Source organism: Dreissena polymorpha, chromosome 9 (assembly GCF_020536995.1).
Source record: "Dreissena polymorpha isolate Duluth1 chromosome 9, UMN_Dpol_1.0, whole genome shotgun sequence".
Lineage (NCBI taxonomy): Eukaryota > Metazoa > Mollusca > Bivalvia > Myida > Dreissenidae > Dreissena > Dreissena polymorpha.
The window spans coordinates 80,562,813-80,590,046 of record NC_068363.1 but is presented as its reverse complement, the minus strand read 5'-3'; the positions used below and the strand labels follow the sequence as shown (position 1 = coordinate 80,590,046).

At 34.7% G+C, this 27,234-nt stretch overlaps 2 protein-coding genes and 1 non-coding gene across 13 annotated transcripts in view; 1 reads left to right on the top strand and 2 right to left on the bottom strand.

Annotated features, from left to right (window-relative positions):
• The window catches only part of LOC127843961 (maestro heat-like repeat-containing protein family member 1), a 62,931-nt gene extending 50,043 nt beyond the window's left edge, over positions 1-12,888 (top strand). For 5 of the 8 annotated variants that reach the window (XM_052373877.1, XM_052373876.1, XM_052373874.1 and 2 more), the window contains exons 24-34: positions 471-503; positions 1,952-2,025; positions 3,828-3,965; positions 4,686-4,806; positions 5,475-5,621; positions 6,319-6,507; positions 8,167-8,322; positions 8,746-8,880; positions 9,296-9,398; positions 9,809-9,874; positions 11,581-12,884. In XM_052373877.1, the coding sequence (XP_052229837.1) occupies positions 471-503; positions 1,952-2,025; positions 3,828-3,965; positions 4,686-4,806; positions 5,475-5,621; positions 6,319-6,507; positions 8,167-8,322; positions 8,746-8,880; positions 9,296-9,398; positions 9,809-9,874; positions 11,581-11,663 (1,245 nt within the window). In that variant the 3' untranslated portion in view covers positions 11,664-12,884. Of the gene's footprint in view, positions 1-470; positions 504-1,951; positions 2,026-3,827; positions 3,966-4,685; positions 4,807-5,474; positions 5,622-6,318; positions 6,508-8,166; positions 8,323-8,745; positions 8,881-9,295; positions 9,399-9,808; positions 9,875-11,580 lie in introns of all 8 variants that reach the window. The other 3 variants (XM_052373871.1, XM_052373870.1, XM_052373872.1) reach the window with 3 other exon arrangements.
• A 154-nt stretch (positions 12,889-13,042) lies between these two features.
• LOC127843963 (uncharacterized protein C18orf63-like) lies at positions 13,043-23,138 on the bottom strand. 4 transcript variants are annotated; one of them, XM_052373878.1, is made up of 12 exons: positions 22,900-23,138; positions 22,611-22,692; positions 22,424-22,480; positions 21,017-21,128; positions 20,799-20,840; positions 18,052-18,128; positions 17,144-17,253; positions 16,841-16,937; positions 16,457-16,539; positions 15,274-15,454; positions 14,008-14,811; positions 13,043-13,446 (listed from the first exon to the last, which is right to left on the bottom strand). In XM_052373878.1, the coding sequence occupies exons 1-12, from the start codon at positions 23,049-23,051 to the stop codon at positions 13,393-13,395; spliced, it is 1,851 nt and encodes a 616-aa protein (XP_052229838.1). In that variant the 5' UTR covers positions 23,052-23,138; the 3' UTR covers positions 13,043-13,392. The 4 variants fall into 4 exon arrangements, with proteins under 4 accessions (XP_052229838.1, XP_052229840.1, XP_052229839.1 ...); XM_052373880.1 differs by having other exon boundaries at positions 14,008-14,799; XM_052373879.1 differs by having other exon boundaries at positions 15,274-15,462; positions 16,465-16,539.
• A 704-nt stretch (positions 23,139-23,842) lies between these two features.
• Positions 23,843-23,915, bottom strand: Trnar-ccg (transfer RNA arginine (anticodon CCG)). Its single transcript has one exon. It is a non-coding gene; the product is annotated as a tRNA-Arg (tRNA).
• Positions 23,916-27,234: the final 3,319 nt, after the last annotated feature.

Here is a 27,234-nt window from a genome sequence, read left to right as displayed (position 1 = left end):
AACGAAATCCACGAAAATTGGTACCACACGAAATTTAATGGTTTTACAGTAGAAGGAAAAGAAGATGCATTTTGATTTTGAAGTCACCAGGTCAAACTTTTAAGGTCACATGAGCTGGTTTCAAGAAATTTGTTTTTGCATGATATCTACTGAGGGCTTTGACATATGATCATCTGAATTGATTTGCTGGTAACCTGGGAGGAAAAAAAGACTCTTATTGATTTTGAGGACAACAGGTCAAAACTCAAGGTCACAGACTTGTAACAGGACATTTGTTTCCTGGCAGTATCTTGAGAATGTTTTGACCTATGTTCTTTATCTGTTCATTATAATTGTATCCTTTTGACTTTTGTGCAAACATTTCCCTATGTTTACAAACATGTTTACATATGAAGTGTATGGTTTTATGTGAACCTTCTCTTTGATAGTTTCTCCAATTGCAAATAATGTATTTCATTTATTGAATTTAGAAAAGCAGAAGTTGGAATTTATTTGGAAGTAAAGTATGTTTTCTATCTTTATGATAGATATATGTATCTTTAATTGCATAGAAACACTTTGTATCATTCTAGCATAAAAACAAGGCATGTATTGTAAGTTTTCTGCTAACGCTTGTGCTTTGACTCATATGTTCTAACATGTTCAATGTTTCTTGTCCTGATATTAAAAATTTCATCTTCACTGAGATATGGGTTTGAATGATCAGTAACATTACATGAATTACTCTATTAAATTTCACATGAAGGTAATCTGTTATTGTTTCTTTTTATCACAGAACCTTAAAAATACTGTGTGTATAACATGTTGTGTGCAATAATATTCTTCAAAAACATTTGCAACACTCTGGGAAAACGGGGCTTAATGCACGTGTTTAAAGTGTCATCCAAGATTAGCCAGGAATGTCTGCACTGGCTTATCAGGGATTAAATTTTCAACTTTTATGGAATTTTTAGTGTAAAGGGAGTATTTCTAATAGGAAACCCAGTCTAGGCTGAATGTGGCGTCCCAGATTTGCCTGTGCATACAGTACAGGCTAATCTGGGACAACACTTAGCGCATATGCATTTAGCCCCATTTTCCAAATGTGCCGCACAGATGTGTATTTTGTGTATTTAACACACTCTTGAATACTGAAAATGTAATAAGATTCTGACTTCATCACCTTAACTGGATATTTGCTAGGATGGTGCTGTCTGCAGCTTATTTAGAATACTTCAAACAAAGGTGTAGATGGTTACAATATACTGTTATATACACTCTTTTTTATAGAATGTCTATTGTAATATTTGCCTCTTTTGGCTAATAAAATTCTACAACTCTATTATTTTAAAGGCTTTGTTTATGCAGATCACACTGTTAAATATCATTGCTTTTCTCTTATAAAAATGATTTTCTGTCATAACTCTGCAAATTGTGTACAGTTTGTGGGTTTCTCTGGTATCTGCAAAAGAACTTTTAATAATAATTTATGTGTTTAAAACTAACTTACTCCATTTGTTTTCATGCCTTTACATTCAAGTACTCTTTTTGAGACTAAACAATTGACAGATTATATAAAATAGTAATCTATTTATTCTATTTGCATGTAAATGGTCTTGAACTCTTTATTAAATGCAATTAAATCAATGATAAGATGATGGCCCTGTTATTTGTTCAAGGCCAAAGACCATTAAATAACAACATATTTTGGCCACTTTGTAAGAAAACGGGGATTAATGCATGTGCATAAAGTTTTGTCATAGATTAGCCTCTTCAGTCAAAACTGACTGATCAGGGGGCAATACATTTTTCTCTCTAACTGGATTTTTGTTTAGAAGAGACAAACTTTACAAATGACACATTAAGCACATGCATTAGGCCTGTTTTCCCATAGTGCGACTCATTTAAACTTAGATATTAATATAAAATGCTATCTGTTATGACTATAGAAATCCCAATATTATATTTCCAGTCAGAGCCAGCTGCAAAGGACAAGAAGAAAGGAGTTCCTCCGCCCACATCATCAAAACAAGTCAAACCAAGCAGGTAAGTAGTCAAACCAAGCAGGTAACAAGTCAAACCAAGCAGGTAAGCTTGGGATGGTCCAAGTCAAACCAAGCAGATAACAAGTCAAACCAAGCAGGTAACAAGTCAAACCAAGCAGGTAACAAGTCAAACCAAGCAGGTAAGCTTGGGATGGTCCAAGTCAAATCAAGCTGGTAACAAGTCAAACCAAGCAGGTAACAAGTCAAACCAAGCAGGTAACAAGTCAAACCAAGCAGGTAAGCTTGGGATGGTCCCAGTCAAACCAAGCAGGTAAGCTTAGGATGGGCTTTGGCGTAATAGATATCAGCGTTCTTAACAACAATAATTGAAAAAAGCTGCCACAAAATTAAAGGGTAGTTTCAAAGTAAATGCGTGTTAATATAACTGTGCAAAGTTTTATTGTTAAAGCATTTTAGTCGACCTGATCATGAAGTGCGTGTGCCCCTCTTTTGTGACCAATCCTTTTAAATTGTCCAATGTCTGCTGTCTGTCATTTGTCTCCTATCTGGGTATATCTTTAGGTTACATCTTTTCCTAAACGACCTTCACAGGAAATATAAGTGGTCAGCCCTCTGGATAAGTATGGTTAGTCAGAAGTCTGTTACATAAGTTTGTCACTGCCATGGAGCTACCTTGAGGTGTTTCAAATTAAAACTTTCAGACAAGATCTCCTAAACAAGTGAGTAGAATTTTACAAGATATAGCAAAGATTGTGCTAAGCTGGTCCTCTTAAATAAAAAGTATTTAAACGACTCTGCTTCACTGTATAATCATTCATGGATGCTAAAAAAATACATTGTATGAGTGACAAAATTGAGCTACACCTTCTCATAAACTACTTGTTGGATGTCAACCTCCACGCAGAGATTTGACGGGAACCAGTATAGCTGGATCAAATCCCTGCCTATATAACCAACCACGTGATGATAGCCTAGCCATGTGGTTCAATAATTTACTGTTGATATTTTTACTTTTTTTATATTTAGGAAAGTATTTTATCATTATGTACTTATACACTATTGTCAAAATGTTAAAGAAAATGATACTACTTTTCATAATATAATACTTAAACCAATAAAATAAAATCCTACCAAATCTCTTTTCTTGGGATGGCAGACATTGTATATGAGAGCAAGGAACGACAACTCTGGGTGAAGATTGGTTGGTTGTATGTCAGATTTAACAGATTGAATGCTTGGCTCTTTTTTTAATATCACTCATGCATAAGAGGAACTCTGGACACCATGTCAGCTTAAAGGAAAAAAGTTTAAAATATGTTGAGCACAGCAATTTTATTCTCAATAAAATGGTCAGGTAAACAATGACACAGTGACCAGTTCCCAAAAAGCACTCTAGCCTTCTTAAAAAAAAAATGAAGAAAAGTTTCAAATCAATTTAACAAAATCATCAATATTGTTTTTTATTTCTCATAATATTGTAAATGTTTATAGTAAATTTTTGTATATGAATCATTTTAAGAGCACTATTTTCTTCACTGTGTTGTCATTTGAAGGAAGGTTATTAAATATTTGTTATAAAACAACAAAAACAACAAATTTCGGATTACAAATTTATTTTTGACAATTTTTTCACAGTAAACATTAAGTGTCAGTACTGGATAAATTGAAAATACGGTGCTTAATTGATAAATAATTTATTAACCGTTGTAGCCACCAAATATTTGATCTATTGTATAGCCTTGCAGTTAGCTATTTCTGAGCTTTTCTTGAATAACTTTATAACTATATCACAACATGCAGTCCTACCTAAATATAATCTTTACCCGTACTTGTTTTTCACAGCGTTGCTGTGGATGCTTTCAAGAAGTTCCTTGCCAACACGAAGAGTGATGACATCACACAGGTGCTGGAGGAGGGGCAGTGCTGGGGGAAACTGGAGGACCGAGAGGAGCTGCCAGGGGCCATCAACACTCTCACAAAGTACACTGTTAACTTGAACATTTTGGCACCATTAACGGCTTCATTTCTAACCCTTAGATACTGATTAGAAGCAAACAGCATAAAACCTGAACAGACTGCTAGTTACTCGCAGGCTGTTCTGGGTTTATGCTGTTTGCACATAGCCATTTTTACTTGTTTCTTAGTGGGAAAGGGTTCACTTGAACATTTTGGCACCATTAACGTCCTTACACAGTACAGTGTCAACCTTGTTATTTTAGATACGCATTTTGACCTGTTTGTTGTCCATTAGTAAGTCCAATTAAATAAACGACTTTTCTTAACTGATTCAAGTTTAAAGGCTTCATTTCTAACCCTTAGATACTGATGAGCAGCAAAAAGCATAAAACCTGAACATACTGCGAGTTACTTACAGGCTTACTCTGGTTTTATGCTGATTGCATAAAAGCCATTTTCACTTTGGTTCAGACTGTTTAAGGTATAACTTGCAGATGTTGGCACCCCTTTAATATAAAATAAATATGATTGCTTTCTCAGTTTAAATAACATAAAATTATGCAGTGTATGTTTGATTTCAATATTGAATAAATCTTAACATTTCATTAAATTATACCATGTTTATTTTATTTATGCCTAAGTGATTTTCTACTGTTTATTTGCAAAAAAAGGAAAATAGTAAAGCCAAAGAAAAAAGCAAACAGATAAAGTTGTTCTTACTTGTGTAATTCCATTTGAATACAGGGCCCTGGTGACCAGTACAGTGGGCGGTGAATATGTCTCGAAGATTGTCTCTAGTCTGACCAGCTACATGTCCAGTCTCTATGACCCACAGAGGGTTGTAGTGGCCGCATTCTTTGCACAGGTATTACTTTGAATGGCCTCATGGGAAAAGTGGGCCTATAGCGTGTGGGTAAAGTAGGTCAAAGATTAGACTGTGCAGACTGCACAAGCTAATCAGGGACAATGCTATACACTTGTATTGAATTTTTTGTTTAAAGAAAGTTTCTTCTTAACGAAAATCCACTCTATGGGGGAAGAGTTCTGCAGACTGCACAGGCTAACTTTGGACAATACTTTATGCATATGCATTAAGCCCAGTTTTCTCAGAACCAGTCTCATATTAGTTTTAGGTTTCGTAATGCCCTGTATGTCATACAAGCAGTGTAGAAGTGATCTTACATAATACCATACTTTTTTAGCATTGAGGTAATAAAATGAGGAGATGTCAGCTATTGTATATCGTGTAAGTTATGACATTCATCATGTTTAATTATGTGACGTTATTTAAATAAACTTACTACATATAAAAACTGCAGACCTAATGTGAAACAATACACAGTCAACATGTGACCTAGCCTACCCAATTAAACAGGAGTATTCTGTACCAGGTAAGATTATAGATCTCACATATTGATAAAAGCACTATTAAATAATCAAATAGTCAAGTTGTTAAAAAGAATGTTATTCAGTACGCCACATTTACCCTGAGTTTGGATCATTTTTGTAATATTGCCGGTCCATTTAATACAGTTAATAGAAGAAAAATGCATGGGAGATGATACACTGGTGGAACTGGTGATGAACAGTCTGCTGGGGCGCCTAGTAGACCAGTCCCACATTGTTAGACAGATGTGTATCCGTGGTCTGGGCAATGTGGCCCGTATCGGGAAGGCACAGGTCAGTTGTTCTTTGCATTTGTATACCGGTATCTTAATCATGGCTTTCATTTGACACTCTGTTTAACCATTTTACTCACAGATTTTAAGAGGAATTATTTTTGGCACTTCATGTTTACCATGTAAGAGTCAACAGACAAAAGTAAATGACAAGTACAAAAGAAAATCATAAACTCTGACAGCCTCCCAGAGGTGTGAGCCTATGGGTCAGCTTTCAGTGTTCTGTTGCCTTTTGTCACATGGTTTTCCTTATTAAATAAGCATCATGATGGTTTAATGAGCATAACACGTAATCATTAGGCACTTACAATGACATCCCTTGTTTTGCACCAATATCCTACATTACTCTATATAATGATATGCATGGAAGAGTTATTCTTAGTTATTTTGCAGATATTGATTTTTAAGTTGTACTTATAATACAGTCATTGATTTATAAATAGTAATGTAGTCATTGATTTATAAGTTGTATTCTATTCATAGATGTATAAGTGGTAATACAGTAAATGATTTATAAGTGATGATACAGTTATTGATTTACAAGTGGAAATACAGAAATTGATTAAATATTAGCAATACAGTGATTGATTTATAAATGGCCAGTCAGTTCTTGATTCATAAGTGGGCATACAGTTATTCATTAATAAAGGCAACTCATTCCTTCACTTATCATGTATAAAGGCAACTAATATATACAGGTCCAGCACTACTCGACCACCGTGCTGTCAGCCATGATGGCAGGTATGGATGACAAAGAGGATCCAGAGGATGACATCACGGTTGAGGCCATGAGTGGACTGTCCCGTGTTCTCTCTGAGATAGACGAGAAACACATACGTGCCATTCTCATAAACGTGGCTCTGAGGATCCGGCCTTGCTTTGAAAAGGTGTTTTTGCAGAATCATATAAAATGTTTATCAGACCCATATTGAAGAATGTATATTTTATATATAAATGAGCCGTGCTCTGTGAAAAGGGGGTTTAATGAATGTGTGTAAAGTGTATTCCCAGATTAGCCTATGCAGTCCGCACAGGCTAATCAGGAACGACACTTTCTGTCTTAACCTTTTGCATGCTGGGAAATTTGTCGTCTGCTAAAATGTTGTCTGCTGAATTTCTAAAATTAGCATTTTCTTCGATTTTTTTTAAAGAATACTATCAGAATAGCAAACAGTTTGGATCCTGATGAGACGCCACGTTCTGTGGCGTCTCATCTGGATCCAAACTGTTTGCAAAGACCTTCAAAATTCGGTTTCAGCACTGAAAGGGTTAACTGGATTTTTGCTAAGAAGAGACTAAATGAAAAATACAATAAAAGCGGAAAGTGTTTTCCCTGATTAGCCTGTGCAGACAGAACAGGCTCATCTGGGGCAATACTTTATGCATTTGCATTAAACGCCCTTACCACAGAGCAAGGGCCAAATATATTTGGTTGAGAAATTTAATAAAACGCAAACTGATGTGCTTTTAAAAACACTAGATCTTAAGATCTATATTCATATAGAAATAAAAATATAATTATACTCAGTAATGGGGCTCATGGATTTGGTCTTGTATTAGAAATGGTCCTTTGTTCATGGTTTCAGTGCAATTTATACAGTTTTTATTCCATAATAGCCATACAAGATACGTAAATCAATATTCATGTTGTCATTACAATTCAGGATTTAATTTAAAAAGGCACAGATTTGCTGTGCCACAAAACTTTATTTATTCTGATGATTGAATTTTGATACGCATTTTTACGTAATTTTAGGTTCAACAGATTTCTACAATTACCATGATAAACAGTGCTCAATTGTTATAACAGATCATCGAAGAACAAATGTCTGATTCTGGTATAATGACATGTTATGATCTCAATAATTATTACAAGTCAATACACAATCAGGCTTAATTTATAACATTTGTGCCCAGTTATTGTTAATAACATCGATTTAATTGTGAAAGATCTCGGACTCGGACAGGTGGATGGAAAAGCTTGGTGTATCAAATTGCAATTATCCAGGCGAAGCATTGACACCTCCAAAGCGAAATTCTTTTTGTAAACTGCGATTTCGTTGGTCTACTGAAAGGTTACAGTTAAGGTCAAAACGGCGTGTATTGCTTATATTGTCCCACGGCTTATGCTGCAGATTAACGGAACGAATTAGTCATGGGTATCAGACGATGCATGTCGGGTAGAAACCCAACTGTTGACTCATTTGAAACACTCCCAATGTATGTAATGGTATGAGAACTGTATATCAGATCGTGTCTGATTGTGGCACCTTGTATCGTCATGTCATGTAAAAAGATTGAAACCAAGCCCAAAGCAGCATATCATAACCTATTGTATCTAAGCCTGATATCTCAGAGAAAGACTTGAATCATTTATCTGGCCAATCATGGTGTTTGTGGAGGATGGCAAGTGAGTAGGAATGTAGCGTTAAGATTGGCTTTGTTTTAAAAAAGGTGTTTACCTCAAATATTGGTTTATGAATTGGAAATAATACTTTATAAGTGTTGTAAGGTCATATTTGCTAAAGAAAAAATAACATTTTCAGGAAAAACCTAATGTCAGAGCTCAGTCTATCATCTTGTTTGGCAACCTGTCTGCGTTTGGGGATGGTCCATCCAAACTGCCATTTTTAGAACAAATTCACAGCAACTTTGTAAGCCTACTTCTGCACTTGAATGACCCTGACAATGATGTGAAGAAGGTAGGAGAGTGGACACAATGTCATGTTGTTCTTTATAGATTGTTTGCTTATGTTGTGAACTGTCAATTGCAAGCTGTATATTTTTCGGAAAAAAATAATTAGTTATTTATTAGTCTTTTTTGAAACATTTGAATTATTTTCCTTCAGAGCTATTTGATTTGATTTTAAATGCCAAACATGTCTATGGCTTATAAACCACTCAGACTTATGCAATTTTGGTGTGATTTCTATTATTTTAACCGCTAAGTCTATAATGCCATTCTGGTGTAATTCCTATGGCTTTTAAACCCAATAGACGAATGCCATTGTGGTATTATTCTTGTGCATTAGAACTCAAAATATTTCTTATATTTCAAAATATATTGATATTTAAAAAATAAGCCTTTCTTTACTTACTTACTTATACACTGCCTTGTTGTGTAGGCCTGTAAGAGTGCCTTAAAGCAGGTGGGAACCTTGATTGGCTCGGACTCCATCAACAAAATGTTCCAGAAGTTTCTTCTTGAGGAGTCCAACTTACACTATGGAGAATTCATGAATGACCTTTCAAAGCTTATAGTAAGTTGATGACTTGTAACATTAACCTATTTAGTATTTATGTACCTTTGTTATTTCAGATAAAAAAGCTCACACAAAAGGTGTTATACATGTACACTTTTTGATTACCATAAATGAACTAAGCATTTGGGAAATAAATCCTTTCAGGCTCAGAAGAAGAATAAAAAGTAGCTATGTGCCACCAACATAAAACCAGAACAGCCTGCGAGTAACTCCCAGTCTCTACTTTATTAATGGACCTTGTGGGCCATAAATTTGTTTAATTTATGTTATATAATAATGCTTACCTGAAATAAATCAAACACATCTAGGGAAAACATCATTTTCCCTGTTTATCCCTTACATACAAATATTTAAAAAAAAACTTTTTTAATCTGCCACATGTACATGGTCATTCTGTTTTGTATAATTACAGATACAAGATTTTCCTGAAAAGGTCAATTTCTATGTGATGGGCTGTGTCTCGTTCTACAAGAGCGTGTGGCCAGAAATCAAAAGCAATGCTGCCCTATTTACAGGTAAAACAAGATATACCCTGAGAACTTAAATGAATAAAATTAAAATAAGATGTTGCGTATGAGTTTGAATGAATAATTTGTGCATAATACTGTAATTTCATGTATACATGTCATTCTAAGATTCTAAGGTCTCTTAGTCCCATTCATGTTTTTGCAAATACTGATAAAGCTTGTCTTAGAAAACTATGCAGAAGGATATGTTACTGTCCGATATAGTACAGCTTGATTATAATGTAAGTTGATAAGCTGTTGGATTTCATATGTATTACATTTTATGATGTGTTATAACATTTTGATTGTAGAATTTGATAATTATCATAGAAATTAAAACATATATTTATGTCTTAGTGTATTGTTGACTTATTGGATTAACAATCTGCAGTAAGTGATATTGTTGTTTGTATTTTCAGGATTTTTGTTGGGTAATCTTCCAGAAGAAAGACAAGGCGTTATTTCTAAGGAACATGTTTGTGCAGGTTGGATTTCAAATCTCTTTTTAATAAATAAATAAATTCAATTACTCTGGGAGACATTGCTACTACTACTACTACTTTTTGTTTCATCTTAGTTGTAAGAGCTAAGCCTATGAATACTGTACACAAAAGTGTATGCATAGATATATATATATATATAAGTAATCATCCAAAAAAGCAGTAGTTAAACTGTGTAATTACTAGTCAAGCTGTCAAAAGATCATTTCCAATTTGTATGTTTTGTTAAAGTATTCAATATTTTTATTGTTCTGAGGAGGCTTAAGAACAAACTGCATATTTGATCATGGTAAGCTTTTATTGTTTGCAAATGTTCAAAACTCCCAGCATTACATTACAATGTTTGAGCGTTTGTCATGTATTAGTTTCTATGGTCATTTTTACCTTACCAAAAATTAGAGTAGGGCAGTTATTAGTTTCTGGCATAACTACCCAGCTATGTGAACATAATCTTCATTCTCAGGGGACTTCTTTGACTATGCTTTGCTATGATATATATTTTATGTAAAAGTATAGAACTATACTAAGTAATGCAAGATTTTCCCTTTTTTCATGCTGGTTAAGCTGGTTTGTTGGAATACCTTGTACAGTTATCCAGAGGACTGCGTAGGTTAACTGACCATTGCTATACCAAATACTGCTATGGCAAAAATTACTATCTCTAAAAGCAATCACATCAACAAACACAATAGCAACCACATCAACGAACACCAATAGCAATCACATCAACAAACACCAATAGCAATCACATCAACAAACACCAATATAAATCACATCAACAAACACCAATAGCAATCATCAACAAACACTGGTAGTAATCACATCAACAAACATCAATACCAATCACATCAACAAACACCCAAAGCAATCACATAAACAAATACCAAAAGAAAGCACATCAACAAACTCTGATAGGAATCACATGAACAAACATCAATAACAAGCACATCTACAAACACCAATAACAATCACATGAACAAACATCAATAGCCATCACATCAACAAACACCAATAGCAATCACATCAACAAACCCCAATAGCAATCACATCAACAAACACTGATAGCAATCACATCTACAAATGCCAACAGCAATCACATCAACAAACACTGATAGCAATCACATCAACAAACCCCAATGGCAATCACTTCAACCAGCACCGATAGCAATCACATCAACAAATGCCAATAGCAATCACATCAACAAATGCTAATAGCAATCACATCAACAAACGCCAATAGCAATGGAATCAACAAATGCCAATATCAATCAAATCAACAAACACCAATAGCAATCACATCAACAAACGCCAATAGCAATCACATCAATAAACACCAATAGCAATCATGTCACCAAACACCAATAGCAATCACATCAGCAAACACCAATAGCAATTATATCAACAAACACCAATAGAAATCACATCAACAAACACCAAAAGCAATTACATCAACAAACACCAATTGCTATCATATTAACAAATACCAAAAACACTCACATCAACAAACACCAATATCAATCACATCTACAAACACTAATAGCAATCATATCAACAAACATGAATAGCAATCATATCAACAAACACCAATGTAATCACGTCAACAAACGCCAATAGTTATCACATCAACAAACACCGATAGCAATCATATCGACAAACACCAATAGCAATCACATGATTCCTGTGTGTTGTAGCCCTGATCCTGCTATTGAAGGACCCTACCCCATCAGTGAGGTCCACTGCTGCAGAGGCCATGAGCCTGCTAGACAAGTACTAGCCCACCGTCGTAATAGAGGAAGGTTCTTCACATATCAAAGGGGAGAGTGCTGTACAGCTCAGTGTTGTACTGTTCCAAATCTATTATGCAATATTCGGTGCTCAATGTAATAGATACATTTTGTATTTTAAATTGTCCAGCGATAGATAATTGGTTGCCTGTAAGCTTTAGACAAGACCTGTCAAGCCAATTTCAATTCCACTGGGCAATTAGCTTTTTAGAAAAGCTTAAAACATTTTCCCACAGTGTATTTTGGAAAAAGAATGTACATTCAGGCTCATTACAGTGCATTAAACACTGAGGCATGTTATTAGAAGTGTGTTTATTGTGTTTTCTTAAAGTAAGTATAAAATACTTATGACATGTAATCTGTTCTGTGACCCTTATCCTTTGCGCAAACAACCAAAGTAGTTAAATCAGGGCTTCCTACAATTAAGTTAGTTTTTATCCCTATTGTCATAGAGTAATGTGAAATAGTTGTACTTTCTGGTGCAAATACATGTTACACTTTTCATTGAACAGTGGATAACTAATTTGTTACAAATATTATGTGATGAAAATGTATATCTTTATTCCTGCTGGATATTAAACTGAGTATTATGTGATGGATCACAGGTATTAGGCGCATGGCCAAGTCATTTTGACAAAAAAAATCTGATATAATATAATATATTATATCAGAGTAAAAAAAATATTGTCAAAATGATTTGGCCATGCGCACAATACGTGTGTGATGGACAAGCCCAGAGACAAGTTTCTTTAATATCATATTATTTATAACTTTTTTTGTTAAATGAAATGAAACTGTATTTGTTGTTGTATTTATTGTTGCGTTAAAAATGTAATAGAATTTACATTTAACTGTTACTTTCTTGTGTATATGTCAGGTGATCCTGGATACCAAATGTGATCCGTTTTTTGTTAAAGACTTTAGGTGTTGACTTTTTGTAATTAATTTAGTAAAAAAAGTTGAATGATATATTTAAGATATTTTTTAATAATATGAATGATTGAATTTTAACTCATATAAAAGTGTTAACAGTGTAATCAAATACTAGGGTAAATTAAAACATAAAACAAGATTAATACATTGTAATAGTAGATGAAACTAAAGTGTAACTGTAATTTTAAATCTGAAATGAAGACATACACCTTTGTTAATACTACAATATATAGTAGTGTTCTTTAACAAACTATCTTTTTCTTTAGGTACACGTACTTCACCAATCATAATTTTCTTTTTACACATTGTTATTAATATATACTGTATTAACTTTACTCACGTAATTGCCTTCCGTCTAGCATGTTTTGTTTAAACAAATTTCATATGTGCAATAAATTTTTAAGAAAAAAGGGGCTTGTTATTTATAACATTTCAACACTTTTCACAAGCTTTAATTGCCTTAAATTTAACTAGGTAACATTTTTGAATTGCATGAACAACGCATTTTATAACAGTCTTTGTAAAGTGTCAGTCTTTTCCATACAGTAGACATCAGGTTGTATCAACAAAGTTCACCAGTGAAAACTGGCAGTAATGATAATCTTTGTGAAAACATAGTTTGTTTTAAATATGCTAAAATATGTTAAAATTTTCATAATAAGTTTCATTGTTTCATAATAAGATACTGGAAACAAAAAATCTAACAAGACAGTGCACAGACTTCTTTTAGATATGTTATGATTTAATTAAGTTTTATTTAGGCATTGTGGACATGAAGCGAGCATTTCAGTCCTCTGGCCTCAGAAGTTTCATCTTCTTTGGCTCCTCTGGCTCCGGTTTCTGAAACGAAGAAGAATCCATGCAAAATGACAACTTTTGAAGTCTTACACATATCTCTATTGTAGATTTGTAAATACATATCGCAGAATTGTGTTTATACGTGTTTAAAAAGCGAAAAGCTATTTATCTGTGGCTATTTACATAAACTCAGTCACTTTTGTTTTTGATGATATTTAAATGTGTATTTAAATTAAATGTCTTCAAATGTGATCAAAAACTTAAAACATTCATACACTGAATAGATACTTAAAAGATATTATCATTATAGTTTTGCGGTTACACATATATAGAATAGTGAAATAAAGACTTATTGGGTAAATGTAAAAGAGAAGTTCAAATGTCAAGCTTTTCAGTATCACTTTAAGTTAAAGTATATTAATGTATGCGTGATAGCACCGAAATCAAAGGGCTTTCAAACAGAACAAAGCTTGCATCCGGGGAAGTGCTATAATTTAGTATTGTTAGAACAGTTAGGAATGCATTTAGTTTGGAATTCTACATTGGACACCTAATTGTTGGGCAGATACCATATCCACTTCAAGACCAAAGTTCACTATTTACCTTTCCATCTTTCTTTCTCTTTGATGGTGGTTTCCTTTTACTTGTGCCTGCATCTTTAGTTACAGCTGATTTTGGCTTGCAAGTTGTTGAAGTTGATTTTGTTGATGGTGCAGTTAGAACTGGTTTGGAGTGCTTATGAAATAATGGCAACACTTTGCCAGTGCTTACGGAGCTATGGGATTGATTGCCATTGACAGATTGCATCGAACCATTTGGTTCTCTTTGACCTGAAGCGGATGATGGTTTACTAGCCTGCGCCTGAGCAGCAGATTTATTTGAGCTGAATGAAGGGACCATCCGTGTTGCTGGCTGACTGCACACCATTGGCTGGGGCCCTGCTGCTGGTTTCATGGGTTTGAAACTGGGAAACAGTTGTCTTGCTGTGTCAGACTGTAATTGTCGTGTACCAGGTACCTGAAAGCTCATGCTTTCAAAAGACATTGGAGTTTCCGTCCCCTTTGTCATGGATTTTCTGTTTGGAAGATCCTGAAAAATTCTGTTGGGAGTTTTAGATGTTGAACTCAAAATGGCCCCAGCATAGCCTGGAGTCGAACTAGGTATAGGCTTGAGGTTTGGAGTTTCAATTATTGAACTCATGTTTGTTGTAGAAGGTCCTGGTGTCAAGCTTAATATCTGAATAAGAGGTTTGGGGTTCTGGGCTGTCTGGATGTTTGGAGTAGAGAGTGATGACTGCTGTGCAAGAAGTTGCCCCATCTCTGCTTTGCTGCGATACACTGCAGGCCTGGAGTTCTTCATTTTGTGGCTGAGGTTTGCATGCGTGTCGCGATCAACCTTAAAATGAAACTAGAGAAAATACACATGGTCTGAATGTCTAATGTCACAACTAAGATTCCTGTCACATTCAATGTAAAACTAATTGCAATAGTTCAAATAAGTTTGATTACTGCAAACTGTTTTAATGTACTTGTGTACAGTTATTCTATTTAGCCTCATTTACTTATATTTTTTTCTAAAGATTTATGTTGTTCAATCCACAAAATATTGACTTATGGTGTATAATATGACTGTTATGGTTTGTAGATTACAAGTTTAAATTAAAACATTAAAATGTGTAATTAAAACAGGCTTAGTACTAACAAATAGTTGTAGTAATTTACACGAAAAGTATTGGACATTTAACAGCATTGAAATTGCAGAATTATTACCGGTATACAAAATCACAAAGAACAAAACAAGTTCACATATTAATTGTCATACTTTCAGAAACAATAATAATTATGGATAAAGTAAGATGCCATGTCAAACCTGGTTTATGGACAGAAGTTCATTCACTGTGAATTTGGCCTTGGACTGAAGCTTGATGGGATGTCCACACACAGTTGGGAACTTGCTCTGGATTTCAAGTACAAATGACCGCAGTATTGGCTTGGGATCAATGCGACTCATCCTCTGCATTTCTCTTGGCCTCAAACACACCTCAGGGTAATTGAACAAGTGTTAAGGATAACTTAACCCTTTTCCACTCAGACGGAAAGTGAAAAATGGCCATGTGCAAACAGCATAAAACAAGAACAGCCCTGCGAGTAACTTGCAGTCTGTTCAGGTTTTATGCTGTTTGCTGCTCATCAGTATCTAACGGTTGGAAATGAAGCTTTTAAAACTTCTTGAATATAGTAAGAAAGGTCTTTAATTAAATTTAACTTTTTATGGGACTACAAATACGTCCAAATACCTTTCTATGTGGGAAAGGGTTAAACAGAGCTTTTACAGAAGTGCCAAATATTGAACCCCTCTCCCCAGACGCCACATTTAGTTATATGCAGGAAGTAGTTATTAATAATTTGACCCCTAGGCTTGAGAGTTTTGAAAGAGGGGCTATTATTTTAACAAAGATAGTAGAGAACCACAATACAATTTTACAAACCAAATATTACACCTACAATATTTTGTAAGTTCTTTTGCCACATAAGTGTATACAAACTATTTGACCCCCATGGGTGTGGCCAGCTTTGACCGTAGGATCATGACCTGTTGAAACTAAGAAAAGAGCCAATCTAGATTTTTTCATTCCAAATATAACGCATCTGGATGTTGTAGTTTCAGAGATGAACAATTTTACAAATGAAGTCTATACTCTATTATTAAGTAACAATATCAATGCTATAGGAAGTCTAACAATAATAATGCTACAGTAATTTTAAGTTATAGAATGAGCATTACTTTGAAATTTTTAAAGCAGAATAAAAAATTCACATGTATATAACTTCATATCATAAAGAACATTCCATACAAGTTTGAATGTTGTATGTTGATAAGTAAACAAAAACTTGTTCAGACATGTGTGTGTACAGACAGACAAATAGACACAAAAATAGACAGACAGACCGATGATTCTAGTGCACATGCCTGAACATGATATTGGGGTTATAAAAAAAATTATTGATTACAGTATCAACACAGGGTTCAACCAAATAATAATAAAGGATATGTGAACAGTTTTCCACCAAACGGCCCAAAATTAATCTGATAGAAGTGTAGACCTTCGTCAGTTTCTGGCAGCCTGTAGCCATACTGAAACAAAAACATAATGGACCTGCAGCAAAAATGAAAATATTGCCATCCACTCTTTTTTTTACAGAAGATAAAACTTAATGAAGTACTATATATTTTAAAATGAAATGAAAGTTCTGAAAACTGAATTGCGTGAAACGCTACAAGATAATAGGCTGAATAAAAACACTAAAAGCACCAAAGTTAAGAAGATTTGTGAATATGCATAAGTGTTAAGTGTTAATGGACATGAGAGAAAAATAATTATTTCTGTCACTATTTATCATAATGATGACTATATTTCATTGCTCAATTTTCTTACTGTGTTTTTCCAATGTCGTTTGATGTCTTTATATGAGGTGAATGGACTTTCCTCTGGTAAATGATGACTGATGCTCCAAATACGTCCTCTTTTCATGCTTCAAGTACAATAAGAAAATGTTTTCAATTAATTTATGAATAATTATAAAACTTAAAGACAACAATGCTAAAAACAACTAAACATCCACCACAAAAAAATAGATAAAACTACTTATAACTCTTTATTATTCTAATTGTGCACTTGCTCAAACTGTTCAGCTGTTTCTAGTTTGTACTCTGTATATTTAAGAATAAGAACACCAACCTTGGTAAGATGTAGCACCAGTCGGATGCAATGTGATCATGTTCTATACTAACATCAGTGTTGGTAAAGTAACGCTCCAGTTGACGACCAAGGATGTCTAGATCTGTTACCTACAGAAAAAAATGCTGTCACTATCAAAGCACAGTTTCAATAATAAAGCTTTAAAAAAAGTTGTTTCTTTCTGTTAATCCAAACAACCCAAATATTTGGTGAATATTCTATAAACTTTTTATGCTCCCGGTAGGGTAGCATATAGCAGTTGAACTGTCCGTCAGTATGTGTGTATGTCAGTCTGTCCAGTCCGTCCAAAAAAAACACACTTTAATGTTGGCAATAACATTTGCATTATTGATGATAGAAACTTGATATTTGGCATGCATGTGTATCTCATGAAGCTTAACATTTTGGTGGTGGAAGTTCAAGGTCAAGGTCATCCTTCAAGGTCAAAGGTCAAAAAAAATATTTCAAAGCGGCATTCTCATGAAGCTGCACATTTTGAGTGGTGGAAGTTCAAGGTCAAGGTCATCCTTCAAGGTCAAAGGTCAAAAAAAATTTTATTTCAAAGCGGCGCAATAGGGGGCATTGTGTTTCTGACAAACACATCTCTTGTTTTTGGTATTCCAGGTTTAGTTTTAAGTCATGTTGGCTCCAAGTCTTTGTTAGAGAAAGAAATACATGTGTATTTAAAAAAAGATTTATAAAAAAAGTGTGGCTTACCTACATGTACCTACCCAATATTTGTTTGCAATGTTAGTTTAAACATTTTACCAACATTTTGGTATATAATGGTATAAAAATTTCAAGTCGCTTAATGTCATTTCAATTATTTAAAGACACAGGTGGTTGAAAACGCATGATTCTGTTTTTGAAAATAATGAAACTCCACAGGTCGTAATAAATAAACAAACCTGTAATGGCCCTTGTTTCAAGGCTGTTGCCACCAGAGTAAAATACAATTCATTGTTAACCACAGTCAGGTCCATTCCTGGAAGAGATTTTTTGTAAATGGTTAAATTGCATACCTGGACAAAATTTTGGGGCAGAAATGGGACGGAAATGAGGCGAAATTGGGACGGAAACTATTGTTTCCGGGCGGAATAGAGGCGGAAATTGATTTCCGCCCCAAAAAGACAATGTCTCTTGATTTTTTTCCAAGCTGAACTCATTACCAATTCCAGGCGGAAGTTCATACTTATTCATTTCTCTGGGGTGGATTTTCTGACTTAGGAAATTAACTCGGGCGGAATTTCATACTTATACATTTCTCTGGGGCAGAAGGTTGGACTTAGAAAACTATTGGTAAAGAATTTCAAAATGGGACTTTTAAGATAATTAAAAAACAGAGTTCTGATTTCAGTTTCTAAATGGTTATTGTAGGAAACATTTGCCATACACAAGGTAAACAACATTAATATTCAATTCAAACAATAGTTAACCCATGCAAAAAAGGCTGAAATGAGCTTGAAATGACACAAATTTAAGGCTGGAATGACAATGAAAAAATTAAGGACTAATCCGCAAATTCAGCTGCAAGTTTTCACTCCTTAAAATTTGGAGGAAAATAATTAACTAAGATAAATACTGTTCTGGATGAAATTTATATATATATTGGCTCAGGTTTATTTTTATAAGACCTTATAATTGAATCTCTTTGTTATGCTAATTTACCTTACAACATTTAAAGTACATGTAAATCTACTATGTATTTAAAATATCTTTGAATTAAGGGTCATAGAGCAAATTTGATTAAGGGCTGTATGAAAGTTGAAAATTGTTGTGAAATGCAGTACATGTATCCCTCTTTATCAGTAGTGTTTTGTGTCAATTTGGTGGCTCTTTGTATTCCCCCACTTAATTGTAAACAAAGAACGCATGGGTAATATGGGGTATTATAATGCCACAGCCTGATAAGACAGACTCTTGTTCTGAGTGTGAGTCAGAAATTTGAAAATAACAGCGCGGTGTTTGCAAGACCTGTTGACTGGCTTGAAAATTTGAAATGCAGTTTCAAAGCAATGATTCAGGACTTTTTTTATTTGAAGTTTCAATAATATGATGAATTAATCTAACTTTGATGAACCTTCTGAAATAATTAAGTAAAATGTGGAAGTCAACATTCAGTGTGTAAAAAAGGCTGAAAAGAGTGATTCAGTGAGTTATGATGGAACTTTTTAAAATGCTCCGAACTACTAAACAGGTTTGTTTCTTAGAATATTTACTTTGTATTGTTTTCTTATATTATTCTGTGTTTATTATAGTTATATTGTCTTACAGTAATATACAGTAATATCTGTTTTGGCAGGTGGTTTACCTATAACATTTAAAATGAATGCTCAAGCCAGTTTATAATCTTTGCACTAATTTCACATTATATAAAAGACATTTGAAGCAGTCAAAGGTGTCTATATCTTATTGAATGTTTTTTGCCATAAAATCCAAATTTTTGTCATTTGTGAAACCAAGTGTTTATAAGCTCCATCAGAGGTCCAGATAAAGTTTTTGAATTCCTTAAATTTAATTAGTGAATGTTTTAGTGAACCAACACCATAACTGTTGATTTTTGGGTATTTAGTTTTAAGCCTGATATTTCACTAAAGTCTTGTATTGCGTTTATTAAAGCAGTGAATGAGTTAATTGTTCCATCATTGAAGTATGTTGTGTCATCTGCAAAAAATGTTTGTTTTATGACTGACTGTATCTGGAAAAAGATTGAAGGGGACATGTTGTTTTTGTGATTTTTAAAGTTTTTTTTAACTGTTGTGACCACTTAATGTCCGTCAATCCATCAGCAGCTTAAGGAGCTTTGTATATACTGGAGTAGTTCATAATACACCCCCTCGGAATCATTCACATATTTTCCTGTCATTTCCGCCTGAAATAAATCCCGCCCGGAAATTTCCATCCCAGTCTCATTTACGCCCGGAAATATTTTCCGCCTCATTAGCATATTCCGCCCCGTGTCAGCATGCAAAAATAAGTTCCGCCCTGTTTCCGCCTCATTTCCGCCTCGTTTCCACCTGGAAAAATTCTTTCTTGTAACCACTATATTCCGGGCGGAAATAAAATTCCGTCTCAATTCCGGGCAGAACATTTCGTACAGGTTGTGTGAACTTTATTGTTCATCTACTAGTACAATTTATTATGATCAAGTAAACTTTATACTTAATAATTGTGTCCATTCTATCAAATGAAATGAATATATCAAGATATAACAAGATCATTTTTTTATTTTAAAAAAGTGCAATGATGGGCTTGGAGCATATTTGCTGGTTTTCAAATTTGCCAACAATGTCAATAAATATGTCCAGAAAGCTTGGTGAAGATTCTACGAAAACTGTAGAAATAAGAGAGCAGGAACAGCAATTTTCTATTTTTTCTGTATAAATAAAAGTTTATAACTCTGAAAAGCTTGGTGTAAATTTTGCTGGTTATTGATTTAGCCTTCATTTTAGGTCTATATTTTTGGGGAAAGTTTGGTGAAGATTTGATGAAAACTGTACGACTAAGATTGAAACAATTGCGAAATAGCCAGCTCACCTATTCCCTACAGGTGTTCCCATAATAAGTCCCCATCAAGAGACTGGGGTATATAAAGCAACAGAAAATAAAACTTGCTGTAATAACATGTGGTTTTAAAAGACTTGCAACAACTTACTGACTGCATTTGAGCATCCTTTTTGAGTCAAGAAATCTCTTCCTACAAGCAAAACATGGAACCTGAATATACATGTACATATTATGCTATTTACAAACATATAGACTTAAGGCTTCCCTATGTTTATAGATCACACGCTTAGTAATATGAAATTCCAAAATGAAGATATAAGTTCAGAAATAAAAGCATTGGAAACTTTAAATAAATGACTTATTTACCCTGTATAAGCCATGGTCCAGCTTTGTTCCATGCGGGAGACAGACGAGCTGTAATGGTGTACTGCAGACAGGCTTGATACAGCTCTGTGCTCACCGAATATGGACTGCTCACCTTTAATTAAAAGTCGGTGTTTTCAATTCATTTCATCAACATTCAGTATAACTATTTTTAAGATCTTCATAGATGAGTGTGTGTCAGGACACGGTTTGTCTGTTTATTTAGACAATAATATACTGCAGAGCTGGGTCGGACATCTATAATCGGACCGCTTCTAATATAACAAGCCCAGGGCTGATATTATCATTTAAATTACATATTTAGTAACTTAATAATACCAAACCATCTTTCCATACTTTTATTTTGATATAAATAAATATATAATTTATTACCTTTTTGGTTGTTATGTAATTACCGTCGTGAAACGAACCATATTAACTTTTTAGATTTTTAAACACTAATTCTGACGCGATCTTTTTGACTGTTAAGTATAAGAAAACAGGTGTAATAAATAAGAATTGAACAAATCCAAAGAAATGAAAATTAATAAGCATCAAATTATTAAATCAGGAATCCAAAAACAAATTTTTGATTGTGCATTTATCATGCAAACTTCACTGGGAACAAAATAATTCCGTTAATTTTGTTTTGGTCAAAAAGATACCCATTTGATACAAATGATTTTTGTTGTTTTGTAGCTTTAATTAAATACAGATCAATTGATTGAAGAACAGAAAATGGAAGTGCATATCAATTGTTATAAGTATTGGACTAAAGTTGTCAGTATGGTAAGCTTATTGTTTTATTAAATTTTGTTTGAAGACTTCTTGTCAAGCTAAAGTAGTGAAAATTGATCTATTCTACAGTCTCAGTTGCAATTGATATTTCCATTATTATAGGCTCAATATGATACAATTGGCCCAGCAAATATGAATAGAGGCCAACACATCATGTCAATTTGATACTGTTTATAGAAAAAATATTGTATCAATATAATTACTTAAAGTTAATACAGATGAATATACTGTGTCATGTAATGTACAATGATCTTTAGTTTGCAACAAAAAGACTAAACTTCTCCCCATCTGTTATTAAAGGCTTGAAAAGCACAAACATATAAACTATGCAGTATTGTCAATTTACTAAATAAATGCAAAATATGAAAAATAGCTTTAACGCTTAACATGTGACATCCAAGTGGGCAGACTAGATAAAATTGAAGATTGATTACAATATTAGTGGTTTTATGGAAGTGCTAATTGTATTGTAACTCTACTAAAAAAATTATTGTTTACTTGTAGACTAAATAGCCTTAAGTGTTTTGTTAACATCTATGCATATAACAGTATGGCTATGCAAGCTTACTTTGAAAAGTGAATGTAATTGAAGTTTTATAAATAAATCTTAACCTGCAAACCAATCCTAGACAATCTGTTCTGGATTTTGCCTGATTGAATCAATGAAACCTGAAATGAAAATAATACAACAATTTAATACTTTTATTAACACTTAAAATCTAAATGTGAGTAAACAATATCACAAAATATATATCAATTTATATTAAAGAAAAAGTGAAGATTCGTTTATAAATCTTACATTAGTGACAAGATGAAAACTATGGTCGTTGATGTCCGCACTGGGTGTACCAATTACTTCCGGTTCTGTGAAAATGAATTCCCTGCAAGAGTCATTAAAGAATTTTGATAAGTGATAAAATTAATTCTTTTTACATGTATGAAATTAAGATAGACTGGCATTTTTTAAACTTTTAGCAATGTTGTCTGACAAAGCAAAACATGCAAACATGTTATCATAAAGAAGTTTCACTTACAAATTAATAGAATATGTATGATATTTCTTAAATTAAAAAATTAAAACACTTTACCTGCATTTAATAACTTGTGGCTGAAACCGTGAGGCAGTCGGAACTGTGTTCGGGATGTTGACGGTCAGCGCCCTTAACTGATCCAGCGGTGGCGGCGTTGCAAACAGTATCAATGGCGGTGTATCGCCTTGTGTAGAACTTCTTTCATGCATGTTAATGATAAAGAATGCTCTTGTGTTTATTATGAAATGGACTCTTTATCTACCTGCCGAAAAATTCGTCTGCCAACAATCAACTATGGAATGTTTATAACAAAGGGAAACAACCCGAAGCACACGTGGGTTACATTCTACCATCTTTTTTAATCTTCCTCGTATAAATCCTCGTATAAGGGTTAATTTGTTGTTAAGTGTTTGTAGAAACTCAAAAAAGACTGGTTAAAATGTAAAAAAAAGTACAAATCTATACACTGGCAGATGGCGCGCATCTAAGACACGAGACCTGCACGCTGGGTAGGAAGAAACCTAGGGAATTCGCTTCGCTAAACGTTCATGGTTACTTGCTCCATTCTACTCTCAAGTCTTGGGGAATAAAGTACTGGCGAATGTTTGGTTCGTGATCCATTCATCTGGTGGTGCAGTGCCATAAAATTGACACATTCGGAAGCTATATTGAGTATAACTTGAAAAGTAGTTAACTTGCATGCACAACAATTTTGAATTTGCTGGTATGTTTTATGATACATTTTGACTATTTGAAGTAGAGTTATATTTAAGAAGGCCTAAATTGGTTGAAACATTATTTTGATAGTGCCTCAACGCATTTAAAAAAGTTCAATTAGCTTGGAAATAATATTCTTCAAGTTAAAAGTTTTCCAAGGCATCTTTATTTGTAAAAAAAGGTTAAGATTTGTTCACATACGTATAAAATATTCAAGTTTTTTAGGACGAAGTTTAACAATGTTAGTTCAGGAACCGTGATAAGCTTACAAATGTCAAAATTTCGACCTTGATGGGACTCGAACCCACAATCTTCGGCTCCGGAGGCCGACGCCTTATCCATTAGGCCACAAGGTCGGTTATGAGTTACTTTAACCGGGTATTAAACCAACCCTAGCATGTCCCAGACGGGACCACGATGGAAGATGATGAAGATGATGAATGTGTTTTTACGAAACAAACTAATAATTGATTGACTTTATTTAAGGATTCTGATGACAAATTATATTATAATGTCAGTTTTTATGGTTTCTACTGAAGTGAGCAACTACACTAGTTTGATATGATCTTGAAAGCGCGTTTTGAGGCATTGCCTCGTTATCAGAGCGATTTGATTGGTAAGTCTGTTCGTACGCCCTCTCATTTGGACGAAACATCAATAACAAATATGTTAACGCAACCATACCGACATTCGATAAAGGCATCATGTGAGACGCCAAACAAGTGCATCACCAAGGCTTTATTTAGTTCTGGTAACGTCATATATAAATAATTATATATATATATTCAAATAATGTAGAAACCAATGTTCAAACTGTCATAATAACTCGTGAAACAATGACAAACATTGTAAAAGAAAGCTTAGAGACATTTACCCACAGGAATTGATATCCGTAAGCGATTTTGAATACAAATATAAAAGACCCTCGTGGTCAAGTGTAACAGACTTTTTTCACAGCCCAGTGGTTGCATGTTCAGTCCCCGCTGGAACTTAGTATTCGACTTTGTCGCCTAGGTCATACAAGGAAGTATGTTGCATAAATAGCATTAATTTATGACCCATTATCAAAACTAACCAGTCTAAATAGGGCATTAGGCATATTAGAGAGAATCCAGCAGCACACCTTCGCCCTTTCAGTGCCGCTAGGGCAGGTGGCATTGTCGGACACTGGTATTTGTTGATCATGCATTATTTGGTTTGAAAAAAGGAGGGATTGTGGTATAGCTTGCATTGGCCACGCCTACTTGCAGGACACGCCTTCAGCATGAATGCCTCTTTGATAGCATGTTCAGAGACAGACTGTTTTGTATGCTTGACGAGAACGGATGTAAATAAAACAAGTATAACTTTCAATGGTGTTTGTTCCTTAAATGGAGTTCCTTTAATGGTGATAAATAGTGTATTCTGTAAAAGAAATACTACAATTTTCGACGAGGATATAAAACGTTCAATTAAATTGTCGTAAATGATGGAAACAGAAAACGACTATTTGCCCCGATTCGATGTGCATGGTGAACCGTCGGGATTAGCGGCAAAGTGGAAACGTTGGATTCGAGCGTTTGAACTGTATGTTGTATGTTGGAACGGAATTAAAGACAATGACCGTAAACATGCATTGTTGCTTCACATGGCTGGCATGGAAGTGCAGGAGGCATTCTATACTTTGCTGGAAGGAGAGGGAGCAAACGTTTATGCTAGAGCCGTCGATGCGCTAAGCAAGCATTTCGCGCCACAATCGAATGTTCCTTACGAAAGACATATGTTCCGGAAGTTAGATCAGTCGCCGACAGAATCCGTCGATCAATATATCACACGGTTGCGACAGAAAGCAGAGACGTGTGAATTTGAGAACACAAATGAGCAAATTAGAGATCAGGTGATTGAAAAGTGCATTTCAAGTGAATTAAGACGGAAACTTCTCCAAAAAGGACGGGATTTAACCCTGACAGAATTGCGTTCCATTGCGAAAACATTAATGCCGAACATCAGGAAAAATGCATTGAGCAAAGCCCACAGTCGGTCAACACAACAACAAACCGAACAACAAAAGGTACGTTTGCACGGAAAAATCGTATTCAAAATGACGCTCAATGTTTTAAATGTGGGAAACGGGGTCATGTTGCTAAATACAGCACGTGTCCGGCGCGTGGAAAGCACTGCAATAAGTGTGGCAAGATAGGACATTTTGAGATTAAATGCCGGTCGGGAGAAAAGTCGAAAAAAAAAGCCGCCAACTGTGCGTCAAGTTGAAAACACAACAGAGGACGGACAGTTCACGTTTACTGTACAAAATAAGTTCCCGACAGCAACATCGATAATGGTCGAAATTGGTGGTGTACAAATTAAGGCGATAATTGATTCCGGTTCCAGCTGCAACATTGTGGATATGAAAACGTGGGAGTTCTTGAAACGAAATGACATACAATGCAGGGACGAGCCAAGGAAAACAGAACTGTATGCCTATGGGTCTAAGACACCACTGACGACTGCTGGTGTATTTTGGTCAACGATTGTTTACAATGGGGTAGCTATAGTGATGCAGAATTTGTTGTCATTGAGGGATCTGGACAGTCCGTATTAAGCTGTGATACAACTATGCGACTTGGCGTACTTAAAATAGTGCGTCAAATGGAAACCCCGGAAATATCGGATGTTGTTAATAATTACAACGAATTTTTTACGGGACTTGGAAAACTGAAAGGTTATCAACTTGAAATGCCCATTGACCAGGCTGTTACACCTGTAGTGCAACCGACCAGACTTGTGCCATATCAGTTACGAGAGAAGTTGGAAACTAAAATCAAAGAATTACTCGACTCAGATGTCATTGAACCCGTAAGTGGACCGTCGAAGTGGGTGTCCCCTGTCGTCATAATACCAAAGAATGATGGCGACATTCAACTTTGTGTTGACATGAGGCAGGCAAACAAAGCCATACAAAGGATAAGGTAGCCGATACCAACAGTGGACGAAGTGTTGCAGGAAATGAATAACAGCAAATATTTCAGCAAACTGGACATTAAAAACGCGTATCATCAAATTGACATGGCGCCTTATCAGTGATCGCTCCGCCCACTTAATCACGTGGCTCAGCGGGAAGAAAACCTAGACAAGCGAACACCAAAATGGCTTCTTTGCCTATAGACTGCATATAGATTTACGCGATATTCCGGATGATTTTATGGACTTGTTTAACACCATATTACACTTGTAAAGGGGATGATGCCATTTCGTTATTCTGCAAATGCAAAAAATATACGATTAAAGAGAACATCAGCTATTTATAACGGGTAAATCGGTACATTAAACACGCTCTCAAACGCTTGCGCGCTTACCGAAATCGAACCCGTTATTACGTGTAATGGTGGTATTTGCAATAAATTAACACTTCACCGGTATTTACCCGTGTTATTAACAAAATTATTACCGAAACATTTCCCCTACCCGTGTATTTGACACGAAATAGCGCTTTATAACTGGGAATTCGGTGAAGTTTTACGCGCTTTAATTTCTGACGCCGGGTGGGTACCTCAATCCCAGATGTTATTGCGTATAAGTGATATTAATCATATTAAACATTGCTTATGGGACATTTATCAATCACTATAATTTAAAGCGCAAAAACAACACAGTGAGTTTGGACATTGTCTGATATGAAATTAGCGTTGTACGAAA